At 46.5% G+C, this 26,867-nt stretch overlaps 1 protein-coding gene across 6 annotated transcripts in view; it reads left to right on the forward strand.

Annotated features, from left to right (window-relative positions):
• The window catches only part of LOC146789879 (uncharacterized), a 499,281-nt gene that overhangs the window by 296,565 nt on the left and 175,849 nt on the right, over positions 1 to 26,867 (forward strand). For all 6 annotated transcript variants that reach the window (XM_085628145.1, XM_085628146.1, XM_085628148.1 and 3 more), the window contains exons 3-4: positions 10,182 to 10,214; positions 26,554 to 26,637. In XM_085628145.1, the coding sequence (XP_085484271.1) occupies positions 10,182 to 10,214; positions 26,554 to 26,637 (117 nt within the window). The remainder of the gene's footprint in view (positions 1 to 10,181; positions 10,215 to 26,553; positions 26,638 to 26,867) is intronic.

The following is a 26,867-nucleotide window of genomic DNA, read 5'->3' on the forward strand; positions in this document are numbered from 1 at the left end:
CCTGCTGCCCGTCGTGTTTGGACATACAACAATGACAGCAGGTGAGCAGTGGGGCCTTGGTGCACAGGGGCTGCAATTGAGCGTGATGCTGCGGGAGGGGTGGGGTGCATCAGCCTGGGAACGCAGGTACAAACAAGCGATATTGCCCTGCTTAATAATGTGTTCTCTGACCTCATTCCGTCACATGTCTGTCTCATTTTAAGGACCTGCTGGACCGTACTGTAGGCCTGAGCCAGCGGGCAGCGCTGCCCTACAGACATGTGTTGAGCGCAGTGCTGCGGGAGGGGTGAGGTGCATCAGTCTGTGTGCAAAGGTGCAAACAACCAATGTTACCCTGCGTACCGATGTGATCTCTGACCGCGTTCAGTCACATCTCTGTCTCATTTTAAGGACCTGCTGGACCGTACTGTAGGCCTGAGCCAGCGGGCGTTGTCTTTTGGGACACTGTAGTGAGCTGATTACTAAGTGTGCATGCACACAGGCTTGCGTCACTGCATTACACGCCCACATTACGCTTCTACCATGCGCTCTGTTCCTTTGTATGTGAACGTTGGCATAACATATTATTATTTAACCTTGTGTATTCTCTTGCACTCCAACTCCTCTTTGAACCACGATTACCACTAACAGTTCGAAGATCGTACTTCAAGAAGGAAGGATGCACCCAACTGGTGTTCTCCATTAACGTTGAAAGAAACCTTCATTTACCTCAAGACGTTTCCAACATTATATTTTTTCTCCCTTTTCAGACACTGGCTTAGTGGAGCCAAAATGGACGGATCGGGTGCTCAGCCCGTGGTGATGCCTTGGGCATTCTAACCCCTTCCACCGTGGTATCAAGACACCGTTCCCGACCAGAGACCTGCTGGGCCAACCTGAAAGCGGCACTCCGGAGTTGGAGCTCGCACTGGCACGTCCTTGGACACACTGGTTGTGGCAGTTGAGCAGTCAAGCCTCGGTGCGCAGGAGCTGCAATTGAGCACAGTGCGGAAAAAGGGGCTGGGGTGCAGCAGCCAGGGTGCACAGGTGCAGGCAAGCGATGTTGCCATAAATAATAATTTAATTTCTGGCCTCATTCATACCTCTGTTTCATTTTAAGGACTTGCTGGACCGCACTCTTTCTTGCGGACCCCAGTGTCCCAGACACACGGGTGCCGGGAGGTGAACAGTGAGGGCTGGGTGCAGTAGGCCGGCGCTCTGTCTCCTCCTCCCTCTGTTCTTTTCACTCTCCCTCCCCTTCTCCCTTCCACCCACTCACTCTCTGTCCCATTCTCACTTTCCTCTGTTCATTCTTACTACCTTTCTTTTTCTCTTAGACATGGCACACATACTTATGTTTCTTTTTTGTCTTGCAGGTTTTGTATGCTGCTTCCGGAGGAGTCCCACCCACTTCTTTCATGTTTTACTGCTGTTCTAATAAACTTACATTTCCATTTATTTGTGTTGTGTTAATAAAAGTTATTTTTTTTTACCAATAAATACCTGAGTGTAGGAGTCTTCTTTCTCTGACAACACTTGTCTGTAGTTTATTGAGAAAATCGGCGGTCGATAGTAGGTATAAGGGAAATTTTGTTTAATTTTCCGGTGCACCTACCAAATATAAACCAACAGACTATTACATAAATGAAGCCTGGGTAATTGTACAACGACAAGAGTTCTATGAGTGTATCACTTTATAACACCATGAGTACTGCCCGTGTGATTTCAGAACCAACAACGCACTGCCTAGGGCCACCGAGGCTTGAAGGACTGGCGAGGCACACCCTGCATTTTTAAATAAAGCCCCGGAGGTTGCCGATCCCCGGTCTTGACTTCGCCTCGAAGCCCCCCGAACAATTTGTATACAATACCCGGGGAGGTGTCGATCCCCTAGTCTGCGAAACGTCTCTGTGCCCTCGCGCGCCTAATTTATATGTGAGATTAAGATCTCCAGTACTGCAGAGACCCCGCAATATAATAATAGGATTGGCCCCGGAACATTACCCACCAGTGGGCTTATTTAAATGAACGGCTGAGACCCCGCTTCATTTTTTTTTCTCAATTTTTACCATCCGGTTCCGCTTTATTGAAACGATACGAAGTTTTCCTCCTCTCGCTTCAACGAGGCAACTATCACAGGGTGTAAGCAATGCTCCCGCCCTGTAATAGCAAACATAAATGTCCGGCGCTTGCACACCCCGGGACATTGTATGACCTGCGCCTGGGTGGTGGTGCTCCATGGGACCATGATGCTTTGTTTAATGCATAACTACAGAATTAGTATAAATTCATACTAACACTACTTGCACACGTGTGGTACAGCAACCAGAGTGTAGTGAAGAGGCAGAGGAAGCGCAAAATCAAAAAATCAAAAATCCTACCATAGGTGGGATCACATAGTTCGATCAGCCGACGGCCCTGGGATAAGTAGAAACAGATTCACCAAGAAAACGGGTCTTCAGCACAATGCAAGCAAGCACAAAATCTTGATGAGTGTTGTCTTCTTTTCACCTTCTCCCGCGGGTCGCTAAATTTATGTAGTGAACAGGAAGACAGCAGTGGATCCGATAAGTAGGTTTATTGCAGGAAAAGAAGACAGCTTAAACAGCCACCAACAGGACCAGACACCAAGGAATCCGTCTTCTCCAGCACCGTGTACAAACCCCCCAAGATTCCCCTCATGACAGCCCTACATTCTAACATTACATACTTACATTATAGTCTCATTACATACTAACATTGTACTATGACTTGCATTGAAATAGTACACAGAGCACATCACTTTACAGCAATGAGCTCACGGTTTAATCTCCGAGTCTTCAGACCAGTAGGGGTGAGTAGTTCGCTTCCCACTCCCTGTATAGTTAAACGCATACTAACACTACTTACAGTTATACCACAGTGGCCAGTATGCTACAGCGCCCACAGCCCATCACTTTACAACAATCAGCTCGGTTTGATCCCCGAGTCTTCACACTGGTAGGCGTAGTACTTCGCTTCCCACTTCCGGTATAGTAAAAACACACGGTAGAGCTCAGTAGTTCATTTTCCATTCCCTGTATGGTATAAATGCCTACTAACACTACTTCCACAGGTATCCTACAAACACCAGAGCACATCACTTTACAGCAATGACCTCCCGGTTTAGGCTCTAGGTTTCATACCCGACTGTAGCAGCAACTCATCTCACCACCATCTCACTCTGAGCAACACCGCACTTTCAGTCCGGTAGGAGTGACTACTTCGCTTTGCACTCCCCCACAGAGGTTACAGTGCTCCTATCCTCCTGTTTCCTACTCTTTTTGCCCTTTTTCCCCCTTACTCGCTTCAATGGAATCACAAAATGGCGGCCAACACTTCCTAGTTGCAACCGCTCGCAGCGCTCACAGCCAATAAGCAGCAAGCTCGTGCCCGTAACACCTCAGCCAATCAGATGGCAGAACTCCCAAATATCGATATCTGTAAATTTCGACACTTCTCCAAAACTACTGCACGGATTTACACCAAATAAACAAAAGCGTGCTTTCTAGACCAAGACCCTTCGCCCTGCCAAATTTAGGGCAATTCCATTCACCCATTCGACCTATAGCCTTGTCTAAAGTTTCCTATGGAAATTAACATGGAGAAAACACGTTTTGGGAACCCCCTTTTTTCTCCACCCCCCCTTGACGAATCACCCCCAATCTTCCCACATAGGAGCTGATAGAAACAAAGAATTAGTTTGGAAATTTCATGAAGATTCATCAAACGACGCCAAAGTTATAAGCAAAACAAAAAATGCTCTTCCTATGGAAACTTGGTCCTAACTATAACTACCTACTGGCGACCGCCAGTAGGTAAAATATATATATATGTATATATATATTTATTAGCGCTGAGTATGAATCCTACCTGTGCTGAAGAGGGTCAGGAAAAGATGAAGGTAACATTTTAAAACAGTGAGACAAAAATATGAACTGAAATAAAGCTTGAACAACATCAGTACCATGCGCCGAAGCCAGACGGACTCAGCCCCATTCTGTTCCCAAACATACAAGAGAGCTGGAAAAAGCTGAAAGTGGCAAAAGAAAGCAGGGAGGGTTACACGAGGGAACAGCTTAAAAGACTTCGGCACCATGCCGCAACTAGACGAACTCGGACCCATGAACTCACCAAACATGCAAGAGAGCTTGGAAATGATGAAAGTGGCATTTACAACAAGCATTGGCATAGCCAATAGGTCTCGCTTTTGGGACCTTATAAGTGTTTAGTTATGCAACTGTTGCATGGCTAAACACTTATAAGGTCCCAAAGGCGAGACCTATTGGCTATGCCAATGCTTGTTATTATTGTCAGAGTTAGGACAGTGACTACTGCATGTGTGTGTATACATGTATGTAGAGGCATGTGTATAGCGAGAACTGATGTGAGCTGGGATACTGACGTCAGTTTTCTAACTAGGTTTCCAGATCCATGGGCTGGCAGATCATTCCTCATCTGCTCGACAGGGGGGTGCACAGAGAAGACTTCCCGCCATTTCTGGGTTCAGATGTTTTCATTATGTTAACTTGCTGCCCTTCCTGAACACATATAGCACATACACGCAGACAGAATCCTCAACTGGGAGAACTGTGCGAAGCTTGGGCAGAAATAGAGTGTGATAGGCTAATACACAATGTTGCTAAAAATTAGGGGTGCAGAAGGTAACGTACAACTAACTCCAAGGAAAACATAAATTTCACAGAAGTGTCATATTGAAAGCTTCTCAGGTATCCTGAACTAGTGCAACTTGTCTGAGTGGCCTCGTTCCATCAGCCGATTGGTAGAACATCCTTCAAATGTTTCAGCACACACTGCACTTCGAGGGGACGGGCTCAGGATATATTTATCAATCTGATTATCCCCACTGCACACCAATGGTCTGCATATTATTCAATCTGCCTCAGGGCATGCTGCACAAGAAAGCGTAATGTTATGAATTCTGTTCCAGGCAGTAGGAAGCATTTCCCCCAGGGCACAAACCTGTTCTTCCACCAACCAACCCACTTTCAAAACCCTTCCTGAGTTCCTAAGCATTTGATAAAATGCGTCACAATGCTCTGAATTTTGTGCTCCCGTATTGTTTTGTTAGCCGGAAACTATGAGTACTAAAACACCTCTTCTGCGCTCTTTCAAGTGGAGGCAGTGATCCAGATGTTGGCACACACAGCAGTTTGCCCTGGATTCAGATTTCAAGCTGAAAGACGTTACCACCTTTCCCCCCACATATTTTTTGCCATGTAAAACTTGGAATGCTTGGTAAAGGACCCACATTCTGAGTTTTGCAGCTCAGAACTAGAAACATACATCGTATCCCTCATTCTGAGGAAGGACTCTCGGAATGATGTGGTAATATCACAACTGGTGTGTCCCTGACCTCTAGTTAGGCACTAAAAGCAACGGAGAACGATATTTCTCAAAAAGTACCTCCTCCAGTCCCCATGTGAGCTTGCATCGATTACAAATGCATTGAAGTACAGACCGGAATAATACAGATGCGAGATGATATGGAGATGCACATGCACTCTAAAGCCTCCTTTAGCACTGAGGAAGTCATAGGACTAAAGGCCTATTTGATGAAACATATTGGCGACACAAGAGGGCTCATATAAACAGATATATATGAAGATATGGGAAACTAAACTCTATGACATTTGTTAAAGGCCTTTATGCAGATGTGATTCTGAAAAGTATTTTAACCAAATGATGTAGACAAAAATTGCGATGTTAATATGGGTGTGCTAGGAATTGAAATTTGACCGAAAAGGCCAAGGTTTCAATAATTTTCTAAAAAAGAAGAGATGAAATTAATAACCTGAACGCAAAGAGGCCGTGAATTACAAGCTGAGGTGGAGCAATGGAAAATATGTTCCCTTGTTCTAAAGTTTGAATCCCAACAAAGTCAATTCAGTCTTTAATCCTTCCTAAATCGGTAAACCGACTGCCATGGAATTGACTAAATTAACACCTATTCTTCGCAGTGCATACAAATAGTAAAAGTGCAGTATGCAGCACTATATATAAAACAAGGTATTGCTAGTATTCAAATGACTGGACAAATAATTGTATGATATGGAGCTATTATACATTCAAAATGTGAGATTTTTTTTAACAGAAGACTCATCTTTAAACTAATGTATTTCGTTTTAAATTGAAAATAAATTAATAAAAAGGGTATTATTCGTACTGACTTCTGCCTCACGGAGAACATCAAAGCGGCCGCGAAAGTGATCGCGATCAAACATCAAAGCGGCCGCGAAAGTGAAAGTAATAGCGGTAAAGCGCGACGTGCGCGCCCGCGCACATGCACTGTAGGTCTAGGCTGGCCTGGTAGCACTTTTTGGAGCCCTCACAAAATGTCTCGCCAGACCAGCGCATGAGCTGTGTCAGGCGAGACCTAAACAGTGAGGGTTATCGAAAGGAACAGTGAGACAAAATATTAGCTGCAATTACGCAAAAGCAATCTCACAAAGTGTTGTCAGTAATGCAGGATGCACATTGTAAAACAAGCTCATTTTAATTAAAAAAAACAAAAGAGTTTAGCGATTTGCTTTTGCAGTAGATTCAAATGAAATCTCACCTCATAATAATCTGCCTCAAGTGCAAACAAACACATTTCCAGACAAACTTTAAACAGAAAAGTAAACAAAGGGCAAAGATTGAAAAAACGAACAACAAGAAAGAATTTGTTATGTGACCCCCGAATGCATGCAAATAATCTGTAAACCATCACAGCCCATGAAATAATACCATGGGAAACAAGTATCACAGTAGTGGAGAGGGTATGGCGAAGCGGCCAGAGCTGCTGAATTGAAAGCTGAGGATCCCGGTTCAAATCTCAGCTGTGCAACATCCTGTGATTCTCGGAAAATCACGTAATCTCTCTGTGTGATAAATTACGCAGTATATAAATCCGCTGCCAGATGAAAGAGGCAAAACTTTATGAAAATATAGTTCCACCAAAGCGGATGTTAACAGAATGTCAGCCACATGAAACTTATAACAGAAGCAGATGAGGAACAAGCATTGGTAAATGCAGGAAAATATTCTACAGCCAATAGAAATGGAGGAAAAGTAGGTGGCAAGCATAGGAACTAGTTAAAAAGTAGGAAAGTGAGGGGTCGGGATGTAAGCGCCTTTTCAGATTTCTATTAAAAACAATAGCATTCACAAGCACAGTGCTGTGAAGGCGAAACCTAAATAAGGGGAAGGGGGTGAGCATAAGATGAGCCGCACTCTGGCAAGTCTAGAATGTTCAAAGGCGTAAGGTACACAGAGGGGCAAGAAAAAACACGCATCTCACTCTTAAAAAGACTAGAGTGCACAATGGCATAAAGCACAAAAGGAAAGGCCTGTACAGCTTGAGACGCTGAATATGGCTAAAGATATACACACTCAATCACATTGGAGCGCTAACCATCAAGCGCAAACATGCGTCTTGTGCATACGCTAAAAAAGATGAAACGGTTCACCCTATAAATTAAATAGGAGGCCATTTATACAACATCTATTTTTCAACGAAGACATATAATAAATCATAACAAAGGAGAAATATCCATGGTAGACAAAATACAAAAATTTAGAATATTAGAATAAATCTCGAAGATACTTTTTAGAAACAATTATAAATTAAATCTATCATAGGTAATACAGAGCTACAATCTGAAAGAGTTATTCAGTTGGAAGAAACAAACAAAAAACAAAATACATTCCATTGAATTTTCTCACCGTATGTTGCATAACATGGTGTTATTAAGCCGAAATCAAATTGTTCCATTCATCCATAGAATTTAAACCAGTGGTAACAGAGTAACATCTAGAAATCTGATGGCACTCACAACGTGTCAGTAGTTTTGATAGATCCCCTGCCCATGCCAGGAGGCGGGGTTGCTCAATAATTTGCCACGTAAGGTCAGTGTCTGTGCATTTTGTGAGATAAAATGGGCAACCAAGGGGGCACTGACATTTTTGCAGCGAATGCGGCTTTTGTGCCGCATTATACGTGTTTTAATCATTTGTGATTGTTGGTCAGCCAATAGAAGGCCACAAGGGCACTAAATAGCATATACCACATTGCTAGATCTACAATTAATAAACTGTTGTAAATGATAGGAAATATGCCATGTTTACATTTCTTTGTGTTGAAGGTATGGACACACATTGAACAGTTTTGGCATTTGTAATGTCCTGTGAGCTGCGGTAAACCTCGAAGTGATAGTGTGATTATTGGGTTTTTCATTGGAAGTCCAAATCAAGGCATGGACTAAATGATCCTTTTCACCTATCATGTACTTTTTGATGCTTCTTTAATCTTAAAAGTCATTAAATATTTATATACACTTTTCGGAAAATTCTGGTCTTCGCTCTTTTTCTTCTGTCTCTTGATTATGTAATATCAATTCTCAAATATGGTATTAAATGAATTATTGTTTGCTTGAACTGTATTTTAGGACATTGTTTTCTTGTTACTAACTATACCCAAGTCCTCTTTAGGTTTATGGGTGACTCCAGTTGTATACATTGCTTAGAGTCTCAACATTACTTGAACAGTTGAGTGGGCAAAGGGCGTATCCATGGGCAGTATGTGAAGAGCTAAATTCAAGTGATCCATCATGATATGCAACCAGTGCATAGAGAATGTTCTTGCTAATAGGCTGAATGGCAATTGACACTTGAAAAGCCTGTACTTTAACTTCCGAAACCAACAATGGCCTTTGATTGACTCATACTGGATAGCCGGAAAGTCATTTTGGTATTTGGGCCTGTTGTTCCTACTGGCTCTAGGGGGTCCAAAACATTTTAATTTATGTCTTGAAACCCTTCACTACTTCGATGCAGTCTGAGGTCCCAGTCTCTCTAAAAACAGGAATTGTTCTGATCATGTCGGATACTCACATATATAGGTTCTATCACTGCAGGAGAGATAGATAGAGAAAGGAAAACCCACACAGACCATACTACACATAAACATTTTCACATAGAACATTTTTGTAAAAGGCATGTCCTGGAGTGACACTCATTTAGATACGTTCTGTTTAGCCTCGCACATACCACTACGGTCTGTCCCTATATGACACCCACACACACACGCATGCACACTCGCACACACATACACACACACACACACACACACACACTGGAATACCCTGCTCCTCTACAATGTAATTGCTGTCATCAACTATTGTAATTTCCCTCATAAAAATCACTTCTGTATTGTTAAGATGTTCATTGTATTCATTATCATAGTTATTTGTAGTTCCTTATATATTGTGCACTGTATAAGTGTGACCGCTTTTATTAACATGGATTTACAAAACTTGTTCTGTGAGCAGGTTTCTTTGTTCCAACATAGACGTGACTTTCTGTTGACTCTCCCGAAGCAAGACCCTCACTCATGCTTAAAGGCTCAATGAATCAGCCCTTTCTAACTTTAAGCAAAAGGACTCCGATTCTGGAATAGATATTGAGATAAGATTTGAATCTGGAAACTAAAATAGAGCAGGAAGTTTGATATTGTTTTGTATCCTGAGAATCAGTGGACAGTTCATGAGATAAGCAATTTATGACTGTAACTGAAAGAGGACAGGTCCAAGGATAAGATACTCAAATAAGCCTGGCCATATGGCATAAAGCAAGGCAGTGGATCCTAAAACTCAACAAAGACAGACCCACAGACTATAGAGGGAATTATATGTCAAAAAGCGTCTAGATCATTAAATAAGAGTGTGAATCCTGAGGCATAAAGAAGACATAAACTAAGTTACAATATTGAATCCTGAGAAAAAGAGAGAACATTTGAAATAAATAATACATTATGTATCTTAAAGTATACTATTTTTTATCTGGAATAGTGAATACAGGGAATCAGAAGTTAGACTCTGAGATTGGGCAGTGAATAAGAGACTACACCCTGACATAAGTTAGTGCGTACTGCAAGTCCAGACAAAAAGAAGATAGTTAAAACCAATGCTAAAAGGACAGACGCGGAGATATGATTGTAGATCCTGAAACTCAGAAACAGGCCATGAGACAATATGAGACAATATGGAGTGAATCAAGAGACTCAGAGACAAGATGGTAAATCCTGAGAGTCAGAAGAAAGGCTCCGGGGTGCCTGCCAGTTTATTTGAGATCAGGTAAAAATGACAACATTTCTTAATTTTCTTTTCTTTTTTTGCTTCTAGGGTATCCTTTGGGGGAGAATTGCAATTAAGTTTGTAAGTACATACACCTTTGGAGAAATGCATCTTTCTGTACTCGTCTATGAACTTTTTATAGATTTTCTTCGATGATCAGATAAGTAAAAATAAATGTTTTATGCAGCAGGTAATACTGTGACAAATCTGTTTCTAAATCTCAAATTTTTGTTCTTTGTTGAACTTAGGTGTAGGGTGATACATTTGAAGTAAACAATCCAGGACTGCAAACCTGGTTGCTTGATTCCAGAGCCTTAATAAATCTATGACAGGGGCTGCCCACTAACCACCTGGAACCAGGGGCAATCTAGAGAATAATAACAATGGTACCTTATAAATCCATTAATCAAGCAATCAAAGAATTTATCTTTTCAATTATTAGTATCTGTTGTCAGCAGTTAATAAAACAGTTGAACCAGTGACAATGATTCCATTGCCAACAACCTAACCACAACACCAGATCTCTATTAATATGTATTGTCTTTGTCGCGAACCTACCTACTCTCCATGTTTACTCTTTTCCTGTCTGTGCTTTCTACTAATGTTTGCAATACCGCTGGCTTCCTCAAAAGATGTGCTGGTTATGGGGACATCTAAGAAGGAGGACTGGTAAGGGCAGGGGTGGCAAGCAAGATTCCAACCTAGCATGATCTGTTCTAAGATGTATTGGCATAAGGAATGCTTGGCACCAGCTTTTGCACTCTGCGGACCTTTAGTCCTTGTACTGCATTCAGTAGAAAATCCAACTGGTTTTTGGTGGCACATCCTACTTCATTGTATGCCTCCTGGATGAAAATTGGGCCTTAAAAGCTAATTAGAATATGGAAATACACACTATACAGCAATCATAATATCTACACTTAGGGGCGATTACTATGCAGGAAGGCCCGCTACCGCCAGCCGTGCAGTGGCTGTCCCTCCGCAATCGGACGACGATTCCCTGCCCCCCCAAATTAGGATGGCGGGGGGAATCGGACTGCGACAGTGGCAGGCGCAAAGACCGCCAGCCACGGATCCGCCACAGGCGATCGTTCCGATTGCCTGGCAGTGCGGTCTACATCTGTAAAATGGTGGCGGTGCCTGGCAGGCACCGTCTGCCAAATTACTATGCTGGCTTCAGGCAGCCTTTCCATGGTGGTGGAACCGCCATGGAAAGGCTGGCGGGGATTGGTTTCGGGGGCCCGTTGCAGACCCCCCTTGTGTTGGGGCTAGGTGGTGGTGCATTTGGGGAGTACCCATGGTACCCCTCTGTATTTCCCTGCACTAAGTGGCAGGCACCGCGTAGTGCCTGCCACGTAGTGCAGAGAAACACACTATATACATTTTTAACATTGCGGCGGGTGCTGCAGCCAGCAGCACCCGCTGCAATGGTAAAGATGAAAGATGCGACCACCACGGTGGCTGTCGCATCGTAATGCTACCTTTGACCCTGCTCTCAGGCAGGTCGCTCCCCTCACCTCCGCAACAGCTCCGCCTGGTGTGAGCGCCCCCCCCCCCCCCCCAGCCCGCCACTGCTGCCGGTCGCGAGCCGAGGCTCGATCGCTGCACTTGGTTGTATTGTCTTGTGTTTTGCCACCTCTATTTTTCCTTTTGATTCTGCGCCCTGTATAGTGTTTTTGTGCCATGTTTTTAGTTTTACCTGTACTTTCCTTTCCCCCCTGTGATTCTGTGCCCCGTTGCCCTCTGTTTCCCCCATCGCTCCTTACCCGTTTTTTCCCGACGCTGCATCCCTGCGGCTCCGCCCCCCTGCTCGCCCATTCGCCACCCCGCTCCCGCATCCCAGCTGCTCCCACCTCCCCATATATGCCGGCTGCTGTGCGGTGAAAGGAGAGACCTTTGACCCTGCTCTTAGGCAGGTCGCTCCCCTCGCCTCCGCAACAGCTCTGTCTGGTGTGAGCGCCCCCCCCAGGCTCACTCGCTGCCCTTGGTTGTATTGCCTTGTGTTTTGCCAACTGAATTTTTCCTTTTGATTCTGCGCCCTGTATAGTATTTCTTGTGCCCTGTTTTTTGTTTTACCTGCGCTTTTTCTTTCCCCCTGTGATTCTGTGCCCCGTTGCCCTCTGTTTCCCCCCGCCGCTCCTCACCCGTTTTTTACCCCCGCAGCGTCCCTGCGGCCCTGCCCCCCCCGCTCGCCCATTTGCTGGCCGCTCCCACCTCCCAGCTGCTCCTCCCTCCCACCTCCCCATATATGCTGGCCGCTGTGCAGCCGCGCCGCTGGCGTGCCAAAGGCGCACGTAAAGCAAGTCCGTCTGCGCCCGTCCGTGCCTGGACCACGCCCAGCGCCAGAACCCCTGGCCCCCACGAACGACGCGATGCCCGTCTCCGCTACGATGCCAGCACCCTCCACACACTCAACACCGGACGCCCACACACCTGCCTCCTGGCCGCCCCGAAGTGCACTCAAGGACCCTTCTCCTGCCGGAACTGCAGCTTCACCAGCATCCAACCCGCCAACCCAACCACAAGGAAAGAACACAACTACCTCAGATGCATTCTTCTCAACACCCGCTCCGCCAGCAAACACGCCGTTGAACTCTGGGACCTACTCGACTCAACCTCCCCAGACGTCGCCTTCCTGACGGAGACCTGGCTGAACCCCTCCTCGGCACCCGACATCGCCAAAGCCATCCCGGACGGCTACAAGATCACCCGCAGGGACCGCACCAACGGAGTAGGAGGAGGAACACGCTCAGAATCTCGACCAACACCGACGACACCCTCAGCACCGCCGAACACCTGGACTTCCAGATCCACACCGATCCCAACACCACCCTCAGATGAACCCTCATCTACAGACCCTCCGGACCACGACCACAGTTCAGCGACTCCATCGCTGACCTCGTCAGCACACACGCCCTCGCCTCCACGGACTACATCCTCCTCGGAGATCCAAACTTCCACCTCGAAGACAACAACGACTCCAACTCCACCACCCTGATCGCCAACCTCGCCAACCTCGGACTCAGACAACTCGTCACAACACCCACCCACTCCGCCGGCCACACATTTGACCCCATCTTCTCTGCAAGCTCCCACGTCTACTTCAACCGCACCACCGAACTCCACTGGACTGACCATTGCTGCATCCACTTCGCCTTCCGGAAACCCACCACGCACCACTGCACCCTACAGATCTCCCGCTGCTGCTGGAGCAAAGTCACCGAAGACCAGCTAGCTACCACCCTCGCCCGGAGCCCACCCGCCGACCCCACCGACCCCGACACCGCCGTCCGCAACCTCAGACAGTAGATCGACGACTGCGCCAACACCGTCGCCCCAATCAAGAAACCATCCAACAGTCACACCAGCAAGAAAGTCAGCTGGTTCCCTGAAGACCTCCAGGCCTCCAAACAACCCTGCCGAAAGCTAGGCACCGGGAATGAACACTGGACAGCTTCGCAGCCCACAAGAACGCCACCTGCAGACACCATCACCTGATCAGATCCACCAAAAGGGCCTCCTTCAAAGACCGCCTAGACAACAACGCACACAACAGCAAAGAGCTCTTGCCTCCTTCTTCCATCGTAAGATCGCAGACATCCACAACAGCTTCAACGCCACAACCGCCCCGATAACCACGGAGACCTCCACCCCCATGACCATCACCCTCACCAACCGCCTGTTCTCCTGGACAAACATAAACGACGACAACACCATCAAAATCATGAACACCATCCACTCCAGATCTTCGATAGACCCATTCCCACACCACATCTTCAACAAAGCCAGCACCACCATCGCACCCCATCTCTGGAAAGCCATCAACATCTCCTTTGAGACAGCGACCTTCCCGGAGAGCTGGAGGCACGCCGAGATCAACGCCTTACTCCAAAAACCCAAGGCGGACCCCAAGGACCTCAAGAACGTCTGGCCCATCTCCCTGCTCCCATTCCCGGCGAAGGTCATCGAGAAGACCATCAACAAACAACTGACCCGCTACCTCGAAGAGAACAACATCCTGGATCCATCCCAGCCCGGTTTCCGCAGCAACCACAGCATCGAAACTGCCCTCATGGAGCTGGACTGGCCCCAGCTGGAGGAGGACCAAGCGTTGGCACTGGGGCAGGAGATCTCGCTAGGGGAAATTAAGTCAGCCATTCAGCATATGGCCCCAAATAAGACTCCGGGAGTAGATGGGCTACCAGTCGAGTTCTACGCTATGTATATAGATATACTGGCCCCCCGGCTGCAGGCGCTGTACAAGCGGGCCTGGACGGCGGGAATACTGCCGTCTTCTACGCGGGAGGCCATTATCATCCCCATTCTAAAACCAGGCAAGGACTCCGCCGCATTGGCGGCGTATAGACCGCTCACCATGCTGCCAGTGGATTATAAAATACTAAGTAATATACTGGCGACCCGCCTGCTCCCATACATGACCTCCTTAGTTCACAATGACCAGGGGGGGGTTTATCCCCAAGCGGAATACGGCTGGTAATATCAGACACCTGTTGCGCATATTGGAGGAACACCGAGACGCTACACCGGGAGCGGTGGTACTGGCGGTAGACATCGAAAAGGCCTTTGATAGCCTAGAATGGTCTTTCTTACAATATGTGATGGGGAAAATGAGAATAGGGGACGACTATGTGAAATGGACCCGGATTCTCTACAATGGGGCCACGGCCAGAGTGAGGACGGGTGCAACACTTTCACGGGCATACAACGTAGAAAGGGGGACTCGACAGGGCTGCTCCCTCTCCCCGCTGCTCTTTGCGATCGCTATAGAGCCATTGACGATGCTGGCTCGCACAGGGGAGCAGTATCGGGGACTAGTGCTGCGGGAGAATGCGCATTACATCTCGCTGTATGCGGACGACCTCTTAATGTTTTTGGAGAACGCGGGAGAGGCGGTGACAGCGGCAAAGCATTTGTTGACTGGGTTTGGGATTAGGTCGGGGCTGCGGGTTAACTGGTCGAAGACTTGCCTGTTCCCGATGAATTCGAGCCTCTCAGCACTACCCCAGGTGCAAGAGATCAGATGGGAGGCGCATTGCCTGCCCTACTTGGGCGTTCTTGTTTACCACACACAGGAGGGGCTCCTCGAAGGAAATATAAGTCGGGCACTCCGTGGAATTAAAGGGAGTATGGAGTTCTGGGCTGCTTTGAAGCTGTCGGTGGCAGGAAGGGTGGCCCTGCTTAAAATGATAGTATTGCCACGGTTGTTATATTTCTTCAGGACTCTCCCAGTCTGGATACCCGGGGTGATGTTCCGACAGTTGAAAACGATGGTGGGGGACTTCTTGTGGGGATCCAGTAGGAGGTGGGTAGCACTAGACACAATGATGCGCCCGAGGGAGGCAGGGGGCTGGGCAGTGTCGGACTTTGAACAATATTATCTAGCAGGTCAGCTCCAATGGCTCACACAGGCGGTGGCGGCGACGTTCAGAGGGCCCAACCTGGGCCGGGACTGTTGGGTACCGAGACACGTGATATCTTATATATTGATGGGACAACGCCTGCGTAGAGATACCATCACGAATGAGGAGAGAACAATGCAACGTTGTTGGATCCGTAGTAACAGAAAGCATGGAGTGGAGTGCCCTTACGCGCCTGAGATCCCGATAGGGGCGTGTACAGCGCTACCCCATGGCGGCGATTGGTCGGCATTGGGGATGTGGGAAGAGCAGGGATTATTTATGATGGGCGACCTCTATGACGATGGTGTCTTGCTGCCGTTCTCGAGTCTGCGGGACTGGTTTGACTTACCACGGGGGCACTACCTGATGCATGCGGCGCTAGTAGCGGCGATACAGCGCAGGTGGAAGACGGGGCTGTCAGAGCCAGCGACATCGCTAATCTACCAATATGTGGCTATGGCGGCCGGAACTTTTAGGGCTGTCACATGCCTTAATAGGAGAATGGAACAGGAGGGCAGGCAGCCGCTGGGTCGTCTTAAGGAGAAGTGGGAAAGGGACTTAGGTAGGGACATCCCGGACACTACTTGGCCCAAGCTAGTAGAAAGGGCATGGAAGAGCACAATAAATGCCAGGTTCCAGCTCATACAGTTTTATGTGCTGCACAGGGCATACATGACGCTGAGCCATATCAAACGGATCTTCGGGGCGGACGAGGCTCGCTGCCCTAGATGTGGACTAGAGGAGGCGGATTTCCAGCATATGCTGTGGTCCTGCCCGAAGCTGACGGCGTATTGGGAAGACGTGATCGGGGCGTTGGAGCTGGCAACAGAGCGAACACTTAATAAAGATATGGCGGTGGGTTTATTGCACTGGTTCCCGCAGACGAAACGCAACAAAGTAACCAGCAAATTCATAGATTTGGGACTGATACTAGCCAAAAGGGAAATAACCAGCCACTGGAAGCATAGTCAGGGACCTAGAGTGCAGAGGTGGAAACCCGAATTTCTTAAGTGGGCGGCGAGTGAGAGTGTGATCAAGCTACGACTGGCGTATAGGTCCCAGAAGGAGACGATGTTGGAAGTGGCACGAGCCTGGGAGGCGCTAATTGAAGCGTTACGCGGTTCTGGAGGAGACCAAGACGATGAGCCGGCCCACAGTTAGACCACGGGTGGTTAACAGCGCAAGGGAGACTTAGGGGATGGAAAGCACAACCGAGGGAGAGGAAGATGGGTGGCAGGGGGAGAGAAGCCGAGCAACTGCAAGAGTGCACAGAGAACACGCACCTATAGATCAAGGCACATTGAGATTAACGACTGGGGGGGAGCACACTGGTGGGGAGGGTAGGGGTTGGTAGAAATAGTAGTTCTGGATTTCGGGAGGGTTGTGGGGAAAAGGGCTTAAGGGGGATGGTAGGGCGGAAGTTGACGAATAATAGGCAACGAGACTGTGGGTAATAATGTAAATCATTGTGGTTGCATAATATGACAACTTTGTAGGGATGAAGGGTGGAGCACAATCTTCCTGAATAATGCTTACAACACCTGTGTAAGAGATGATGTGGAGATGGAAATGGAAAATAATAAAAAATGTATTTAAAAAAATCGAAACTGCCCTCATCGCCGCCACTGATGACATCAGAGCCCTGCTAGACAACGGAGAAACCGTGGCCCTCATCCTCCTGGACCTATCTGCCGCCTTCGACCCGGTCTGCCACCGCACCCTACGCGCACGCCTCCACGACGCTGGGATCCAAGAGAAGGCCCTGGACTGGACCACCTCCTTCCTCTCCGGCAGAACCCAGAGCATCCGCCTCCCCCCTTTTCGCTCCGAAGCCACCGAGATCATCTGCGGCGTACCCCAGGGCTCATCCCTCAGCTCTACACTGTTCAACATCTACATGGCACCGCTCGCCCACGTCACCTGACTGCACGACCTCAACATCATCTCCTACGCCGACGACACCCAGCTGATCCTCTCCCTCACCAAGGACCCCCACACCGCCAAAACCAACCTCCACAAAGGAATGAAAGCCGTCGCTGAGTGGATGATGAACAGCCGACTGAAGCTAAACTTGGACAAGATGGAAGTCCTCATCCTCGGATCCACCCCCTCGGCCTGGGATGACTCCTGGTGGCCGATCGCACTGGGATCAGCTCCAACACCCACTGACCATGCACGCAACCTAGGATTCATCCTCGACTCCACCCTCTCCATGACTAAACAGGTCAACACCGTCTCATCCTCCTGCTTCAACACCCTCCGCATGCTCCACAAAATCTCCAACTGGATCCCCACCGAAACGAGAAGAACAGTCACCCAGGCCCTCGTCAGCAGCAGGCTGGGCTACAGTAGCGCCCTCTATGCATGAGCCTCGGCAAAACTCCTGAAACGACTTCAACGCATCCAGAACGCCTTTGCACGGCTGATCCTCCACATCCCTCGCCGCAGCCACATCACACCCCACCTGAGAGACCTGCACTGGCTCCCCGTCAACAAGAGGATAACCTTCAAGCTCCTCACCCACGCACACAAGGCACTCCACAACACCGGACCAGCGTACCTCAACAGATGACTCAGCCGACCTCGCCCTCGCCACAGTCCCCTGCACCCCAAAGAGCGACCTTCGGTGGCAGATCGTTCTCCCACCTCGCCACCAAGACCTGGAACTACTTCCCCATCCCCTTACGGCAGACCCAAGACCTGCTGACTTTCAGAAGACTCCTCAAGACCTGGCTCTTCAAGCAGTAGCAGCAGTCCCCCCCCCCCCCCCCCCCCCAGCGCCTTGAGACCCTCGTAGGTAGGTAGTCGCTTTACAAATGGATTGATTGATTGATTGAATGCTACATGCAGGACTGTCGCCATACAGGTGGGCGGTCCCAGGCACAGCTACCATGCGTAATCGGCCCCTTAGAGAAGAGATTATTTCTTTGTAATATATTTATTTTCTCTTTTATTTCATTCCAATGATTATTTCTGCATTGTTTGCATATGATTGGGTTCATATTTTCTCAATTACCTCGTTATAACATGTATTTATAAGTTAATTTTCCATTAGTTTGAAACGTTGTTTAGTCATCCTCTACTTGTTTTATGTCAGGGCAAAGGATACAGACTTATCCACTGATCAATTTCTTACACATGCCAAGACTGTCTTTGAGCTCAGGGAGACCTGGGGTGGCGCAGACAAAGAACCATCTGCACACTGTTTAATGTAGAACTACTTATATCTGTGATGGGTAACAAACTGTTCCCCAACTACATAGAGCCTTATTGGAGGGCAGAAGATGCTCCTTGGTAGAACTTCTGGATAAGTTGTCAGATAATATAGGTCTGAAATTAAAGGATGAGGATTGGCATGTTGTACGAAATTGGGCTATTGGTTGAGGGAGGTGGAAGCCCCACTCAGGCAATCACTAATGTTCTTGTCAGGGGGAACCCCAAAGGTCACTATATTAACCTGTGCTTAACCATCTTGTAGCTTGGTACAAATCAATCCGGCTTAACTTAGAGGCAATGTGTAAGTATTTAAGCAGCACCAAAACAGTAATAAAGTTAAAACACAACAGAGTAAAAATCCCAAAACCAAATAAGACAAATAGAGTACATATTAATAATTAAAATGATACCTGAATGACAAAAGTCCTATCAGTAGAACTGGAGATATGCAATTTTAAAATTTAAAGTGAAAATAGTATCTAAATGCACATAGCACCGTCGTGGTCATCTGATCACGCCATACCGGGAAAAGTTACAAGTTCATGCTGACTGCGAAGGAGTGCGGGTTGGATACAGGGACCAGGATAGTCCCTCTGAACAGTCAGCTTCTAAGTCTGGCGCAAAGAGTTCCGTTCACATTGGAGGAGGCCGCGAGGAGTAGGATGAGCATTGTGGATGGTCTTCGCTGTAGCGCTAAGAGCAGGCGTGTCTCTGTAGTGTGAAGATCTGGCAGAGTATCACAGACGGTTGTTGCTGTAGCTTCGTGTTGGCAGTCATTGAGGGATGTCATTGCTGTAGTGCGAAGTGCAGGTCTTAATTTGCCCATTGTTTGCAGACTGTCCTTGGTGCAAAGAGCAGTTTTCACCGGAGCTTTGCGTTGGTGGTCGTCACGGGTGGCAGAGTCTTGACGTCAACTGGCCCATTTGTTGTGTCCCTGTAGCTCACAGAGGAGGTCAGGCAACTGACCCTTGGAGTCACTGGGATGAGGCATACAGATTCAGTCTTCCTTCTCAGACAGCAAGGTAGTCCTTAAAGTGGCAGGTTAGTCCTTTGGCAGCAAGGCAATCCTAGGGGCGGCTCCTCCGCTAAGTCAGAGGAGCATCGCTCCACTGCTCTTTGATCAGGAAAAATAAAATGATTATAACTTAGGTGGGGCGGGGCTGGAGGCACAGGGGGAGGAGTGGTTTGCACACTCCAAGTGCGCATGACTGCTTGGCCGGCCATCTTGGCATCTTAGGACAGAACCGCCACCTCCTACCAGGTGGTGTGTTCCATGTTGTTACCAAGGAGACAATCCACAGGCGTAGCTGGACTCACAGCTACTTTTAAGGAATGTGAGACCCACTCCCATTCAAAGGGAACCAGACCCACAAGATAGGCAGCTACTACAACTTGGTGGAATAAGTTATGAATTTCCTGCTCTGAAGACATTAGATGATACCAGATAGTAGTCATGCTGGCTCCTGAGTCTCTCAGAGCCTCCACCTGCTGCCTATTGATGATGACCAATTGCCTATACTTTTCAGTATTGGTAGGCATGTGAGCCTTTGACATCCAGGGGCACTAGGGTAACCTCTGGCCTTCCCCCATACTAACTGGGGCAACCTCCACCCTGACCACTAAGCTAGCATCAATGGTGTCTGCACACTAGTTAGGGGGCTGCTGCATTTTAGGGCTGTGGGGGGGCCCTTGGCGTTCATAGCATTTAAGGGAAAAACATCCTGAGACTTTCTTCTGTGGATAATCACCTTTTTTCTGGTCAGGTTAGGACAGGGAACCCTTACCCTGAGAACTGTTTGGGGGCCTTTTGAGAACTCTTTCTTTTTATCTTTATCTCCCCCCCTCTTTCTTCTGGTGGTTTCGTTTGGTGATGTCCCCAAGTCCTTTCTTTGACTCTGGTGCTGACCCAGAGGTCTGCCTCCTTTGCAAGCTCTCTGGGTGAAGTAAGCTTGCTGTCAGTCAGGTGTTGGTGCAGCTCTATAAGCAAGTATTGAGCAAGAATGTATACTCTCAAAATCAGATCATACAGCCCCTCATAATCACTCACTTTGCTGCCCTTCACTCAACCATTCAGTGCCACCAGAATTATGTGGCAGGAAAGGACCAGATTATGTGGCAGGGTTGACTAAAATATGTGTCAACAAAATGCAAATTATGCAGTGTAATGCATCACATTTTGTGATACTACTACTTTATTATCGTGTCATTGTCTGGGCAAATGTTTCACCCAATTAGTACCAGTTTAACACTCAAATACAGCAATATGCAACAGAAAGGTGACCAGTCAACCTTTGCGAAGTACCTTCTACTGTGCAACATGTGTTGCTGCATCTTCAGTAACTTTTGATCCGTTAGAGATAGGAAAACATTTTTTTATTAAAATATGCTGATTATGCAACAGTTGATCGATAATGTACCGAATGTGGCAGACCTGTAATTATGTGTAAAATGAAGCAGCGCATAATCACATAATTCCAGTGGCCCTGTCCTTAGGGAAAAGGGCTCTAGGACCTACTTGTAAATACAATCCTGTAGTCTCATACAGGGCTGATAATTACCCAATATGGACCATCTTCAAGTGGGTCATAGGAGATATTTGGGTTGAAGTCCGCCAGTTGTTTTTGGTTGATAACAAATTTATTAGTTTACTGTGCCACATGTATTAACACGGTATAATATAGTTTGATTCCTTTATTAAAGATTTAATTTGTTGGATTATATGTAGGTTGTAGAACTAATGTGCATTTAAAGAAAACTGTTACGTTAGCATGATTGTGGGTAGGCCTTAAGCTCACAGTTGAAATAGTTTATTGATGTGAAAGTTGTTTTTCTGCATGTTTTCTCCTCTGCATGTGTAGAACAAAGGCATTCATTACTTAGTAAAAAGCACATTGTATTTTAGAAATATTTAGGTGAGGAAGAAGTGACAAGGTCAAATAATTTTAATGAAGAACGAAGGGAGTGTTACCAGTTGGTACTATCAGATGAAGGGAGGAATTAAAAGACGCTTTGGTAGCAGAGACTGGAATATGGGAGGAATGTTCAAGATGTCAAGTTCTTTCTTGGGACCTAGAAAATGACTATGATGCATATTAGGTCATATTTCTCGAATGTTCTTTGTGCATTTTAATTAGTGAACCCACCTTGGGTTTAGTCAGATTCCCTTTGGGCTTGGAGAGGTATCATCTCTGATTGTGTGACATGTGCTGTACATGGCTTCTTACCTATAGAACTTCTACAGAGGTTATGATGCTGACATCCTTCTTGCTTCCATGATTCAATAGGGTTTCCCCTATCCTTAGTTTAGTGTACAGTTCAGTAGAGGTTGTGAATCTTTTCCATGTATGGGGAGAAGGATCGAACCCATTCATCTAGTCCTCAAATCCTATTCCTTATCTTTTGCATTGCTGCCACAAAATTCTTATATGCTCCTTGCTTTTGAGGACCAATATTGTACACAGCTCTGGTCTTCATTTGATTGTTTTGTACTTTCATAGTATATTCTTGAGATTAATGTATATTAGACTGGCTTTGAGTTTGTAATAAACCTTTTAACTTAAAACTACTGACTCAAACTTTTATTGTGTGGTCCTGATGGTCACACTGTCCGTAAGATTAAAATTGTTGTTAATCCCTCTTTTCTCTCAGGCTACAAAAAAGGTCTATTGACCAAAGTCGGATTGGAGGAACGACTCTCAACGTTCTCAACTTCAAACTCTCTTATTTTGCTTAACAGACTGAAAACCTGATTCTTGCTGAGTTAGTGACTGTTACCATACCATTTACCTCATCTTCTCTTCAGTAGCGGTATTTTCCCTAACTCCAACACACTGGCCCATATAAACTAGCCTTATAGCCCGCTGTAGCGGGCTATACAGGCTATTAAAGGCCCGCTGCAGCGTTAAAGGCCCGAGCCGAAGGCGAGGGACTTTAACAAGGCAGCGGGACTTTAATAGCCAGTATAGCCCTGCTACGAAGGGCTATAAGGCTATTAGAACATTCTGCCACTAGACGTCAGAATGTTCTAACAAATTAAACAAAGGCATCAGGGAGTGCGAGGGGATTGAAATGCCCTCAGGCTCCCTGAAACCAAGTTCACAGCCACAAAGAAGCATTGGAATTTTGGAGCTCCGGGCTTATACCAGCAATTATAAGCCAGGAGCACTCCATTGTTTTCAATGGAGCTTCCAACATTCCAATGTTCTAATGGGCCATATAAACCTTGATCAGTTGTTATTAATAGATTGTGAAAGAAAGGAAGTAACAGTAGAATGACTCCGCTATTTTTTCAAATTAAACATCTGCATCAAAAGATGTGGTTCATTCTATCTTCCTCTCACTTAGCAGGGCTTGTATTTTTGGACCAATTTAAGCCTTAGATCATATTGTTCCACTTGAAATCCTCTTCAACCTTTTCAAAGATTGTGTCTGAAGAAAGCAGGGCAAGCAGATTTCTCTGAACATCACCAACACAAATAGTTATAACAGTACTCCATGCAGGAAATGGCAGGAAATCAACTTTTTCTCTGACAGTGACCTTCATTAAGACCAGATAACATGTTATACCTATCTCATTAGGCCCCTTAAAAATAAAAATATTGCGCACATACACTTTTTAGTGACTCCAATACCCAATGTGAACTATTATGAGCCTGATGCAATTGGTAAAATAAGAAATTGGGTTATTGGTTTAGGGGGTGTGAGCCTTTCTCAAGCAACAACCACAATTTCTTTAAGGGTGAAACACAAAAAGTCAAAAAATTATCCTGTGCTTAACACTCTGGTGCCTTGGCACAAAGTGGTCAGTTTTAACATACCGGCAATGTGTAAAACATTTATGCAGCACCTAGGCAGCAATAAAGCAAAAACACAACCCAAGAAAGATTCTACATCAATTTAGAAAAATACAGTAATCTTTAATAAGGTATTTGACGCCAAAGCAATACAAATCCAATCAGTAGAACCAGAGATGAGAAATTCTGAAGATTTAGGTAATAATAGTGCCTGGAAGCACAAAGTTCAAACTGTAGTTATCTGGCCGAGTCAGATCGAGACAAAGTCACAAGTTCAGGCTAACCGCGATGGGGCACAGGCCAGATACAGGGACCAGGTTATGCCTGGTAACAATTGTACCTTATGTCTTGAATGCGGAGCACTGCACCGCCGCATTTCCTAGGATTGATGAGATATCCTGCATCGGTTCCTGCATCGATTTGCATCGTGCTGCGTCGGTTTCGATGAGGAGCTGTGTGGGTGATGAGGTGAGGTCCGCTTCGTTTGTGTTGTGCTGTGTCGGTTCTGATGAGGAGTCGCTAGCGCTGCATCAGACTGCTTTGTGCTGTGTTGGGTCTGATTGGGACCACAGCTGGGTTGGCAGGGCACATTTATCCCCACTCCCAAGGGTCCAGCACTTGGAAGGCGCTCCTTGAGGGGGTTAGGACTCAGAGTAAGCAGAGTACAGGTGCCGGGTCCAAGGATGCTAGAACCATTGGAGTCACTCTGGTGCATGTGCAGTCCTTCTTTCTCAGGCAGCAGGGCAGGAAAGCAGTCCTTCTTGCAGCAGGACAGTAGACCAGCAGAGCTGCTGAGCAGATGGGCAGTCATTGCAGTAGATCAGCAGGTCAGCAGAACAGCCCTTCTTCTGAGTCTTCCACAGGTTCAGGAGTGTTCTGATGTGTTTGGTCTGAAGGTCTAATATTAATACCTAGTGCCCACTTTGAAGTGGAAGAAGCTTCTATAGTTTTCCCTCTACCGAGGTGTCGGGAATTTCCTGCCTCCCTGCTCTGGTCCTAGTCTGTCTGGGGGCACAATAGGCTAGTGTGAGTCATTTGTAAGTGTCCTGGGCCAGTGCCTTTGAAGTGAAAGTGTTGTAGGTGACAGCCCGGCCCCGTCATTAAGCCATGATGGACCATCCTGCCAACACCAAGACCCTCTATTGTGATACTGTCTGGGAGGAATACACAAAGGCCAGCTGCTAGCTGCACCTTGTCATGTGACCCAGGAACAGGCTGCAGGTACCAAATGATTAGGACAAGAAAATACCAACTTTCTAAAAATGGCACTTTTAGAACTTTTGTGACTTAAAATTCCGGCTTTACCATTCAAGATGGTTTTAAATTACAATTTCTCCTCACACACCAAACAAGGCTTTTTTACCTGCTCCCATTCATGACTTATCACTTATTAAATGTAACTAGGTAACCCAGTGTTCTCTATGGGAGAGGGAGGTCTTGCAGTAGTGGAAAACAAATTTGAGAGTTTTTCACTACCAGGACATGTAAAACTTTAAAGTACATGTCCAACGTTATAAATACAACACACCCTGTCCTAGCTTCTGTTTAGAGTATACCCTAGGGCTGACTTATATGTATTAAAAGGAAGGTTTAGGCCTTGCAAAAGGTATTTTGCTAGGTCAAAATGGCAGTTTAAAACTGCATACACAGCCTGCACTGCCATGCCAGAGAAATGTTTAAAAGGCTACTTCAGTGGATGGCACAATCAGTGCTGCAGGCCCACTAATGCAAACGCAAGGAGATGATGGACGCCCCTCATCAGCCAGGCTAGCTTGAATCCAGTGTCAAAGTGAGTTAGGGACCCACGTCTGGGCATACCCTGCCAACTTAGGGTGAACAAAGCAAACGCAAGGAGATGATGGACGGAGTGCTGAACTTTTTCAGACACTCACCCCCAGTCACAGATCTGGGTTGAATCCATCATCGTTTTTTAGCTCACTTCGCCACCCCAGTTTGGACCCAGCCATATGGAAATCAATCTAGACCCTGTGCCTCATGGGAACAGTCCAGCCCGAACTGCCAGGCCAGATCCTCCCTGGACCGGAAACAAGCATCCTCGGACCAGTTTCGGGTTAACACCTCTCATCAGCCAGGCCAGGTCCTCCTTAGACTGGAAACATGCCCACTAATAGCATTTAAATTACGGATCCTGTTTACATGCAGTACCACTTTACTAGAGACTTTTCGGTAAATTAAATGTGCCAATTGGGTGTAAGCCAATCTTACCATGTTTAAAGAGCACAAATACTTTAGCACTGGTTAGCAGTGGTAAATTGCACAGTGTTCTAAAGCTAACAAAAACAAGTTAGTCAAATAGGGGGGTGAAGACAAAAAGTCTGGGGGACTCCCACACTAAGGATGTCAGGTCTAACAACCTTAATCCAGTTACTGTGAGGAGTGTGCTTTTAAGGTAATTCTACACATGGTCTAAGTCTTGTTCTAGATGTACTTGTTGTAAATTTCATCCGGACTCCCTTACAGATAAGCACATTTCACCTACTTACCATCTTCAAATATCGTACTTCCTTAATATGTGCCTTGCTGTTGTTTTTCCAGTATTTACTATGACCGCATTCCACTGTAAAGTATTGAAAAGTATTGCTGCTGTCATTGACTATTACCTTCAAATAATTATTGATATTTACCCAAGCTGAGATAACACCAAGTGAGCTAAGGTATGCTTTAATAACCCTTCTGATGAAAAAATCTATACTGGACCTAGCGGACCCTGATCTCTGTCACTCCATTTCTAATTTACCTTACTGTGCTAAAGAGCTTGAGTACACATCATGGAGAAAATAAGAGATTTTGCTGGGTTCAAACATTTGTTGAAACCACTTTCCACACTTGGGGAGCCTCATTTTTTCTCTCAAAACATTATTTCCTCTAAACCAGCCCCTCAATCACAATCAATTGGATTCTTGCACCTTGAGTTCTTGATTCTGTGATTATTATGTCGCTAATCTCACTCTTCTCTCATCTTTTCTCCAGATGCAGTCTGTGCGTGCTGTTCCAAAGATCACTCAATACTACCCTCTAGAAGTTGTGCTGGAGAGCGGCAAGATTGTGCTGCTGGTAGGTGCTCTTGGGGGAGAAGGAGGGTTCTGCTGATAGATTCTCTCTGTTGGAGAAGGAGTGTACTGCTAGTAGGTGCTCTCTAGGTGAGGAGTGTGCTGCTGGTAGGTGCTTTGCGGGGCAAAAAGAGTGTACTCCTGGTAGGTACTCTTCAGGAGAAGAGTGTTCTTCTGGTAGGTGCTTGTCTGGGGAGGTATAAGGGTGTATTGTTCTAAGTGCATCTTTGAGGG

The sequence above is a fragment of the Triturus cristatus genome, chromosome 10, assembly GCF_964204655.1.
Source record: "Triturus cristatus chromosome 10, aTriCri1.1, whole genome shotgun sequence".
NCBI lineage: Eukaryota > Metazoa > Chordata > Amphibia > Caudata > Salamandridae > Triturus > Triturus cristatus.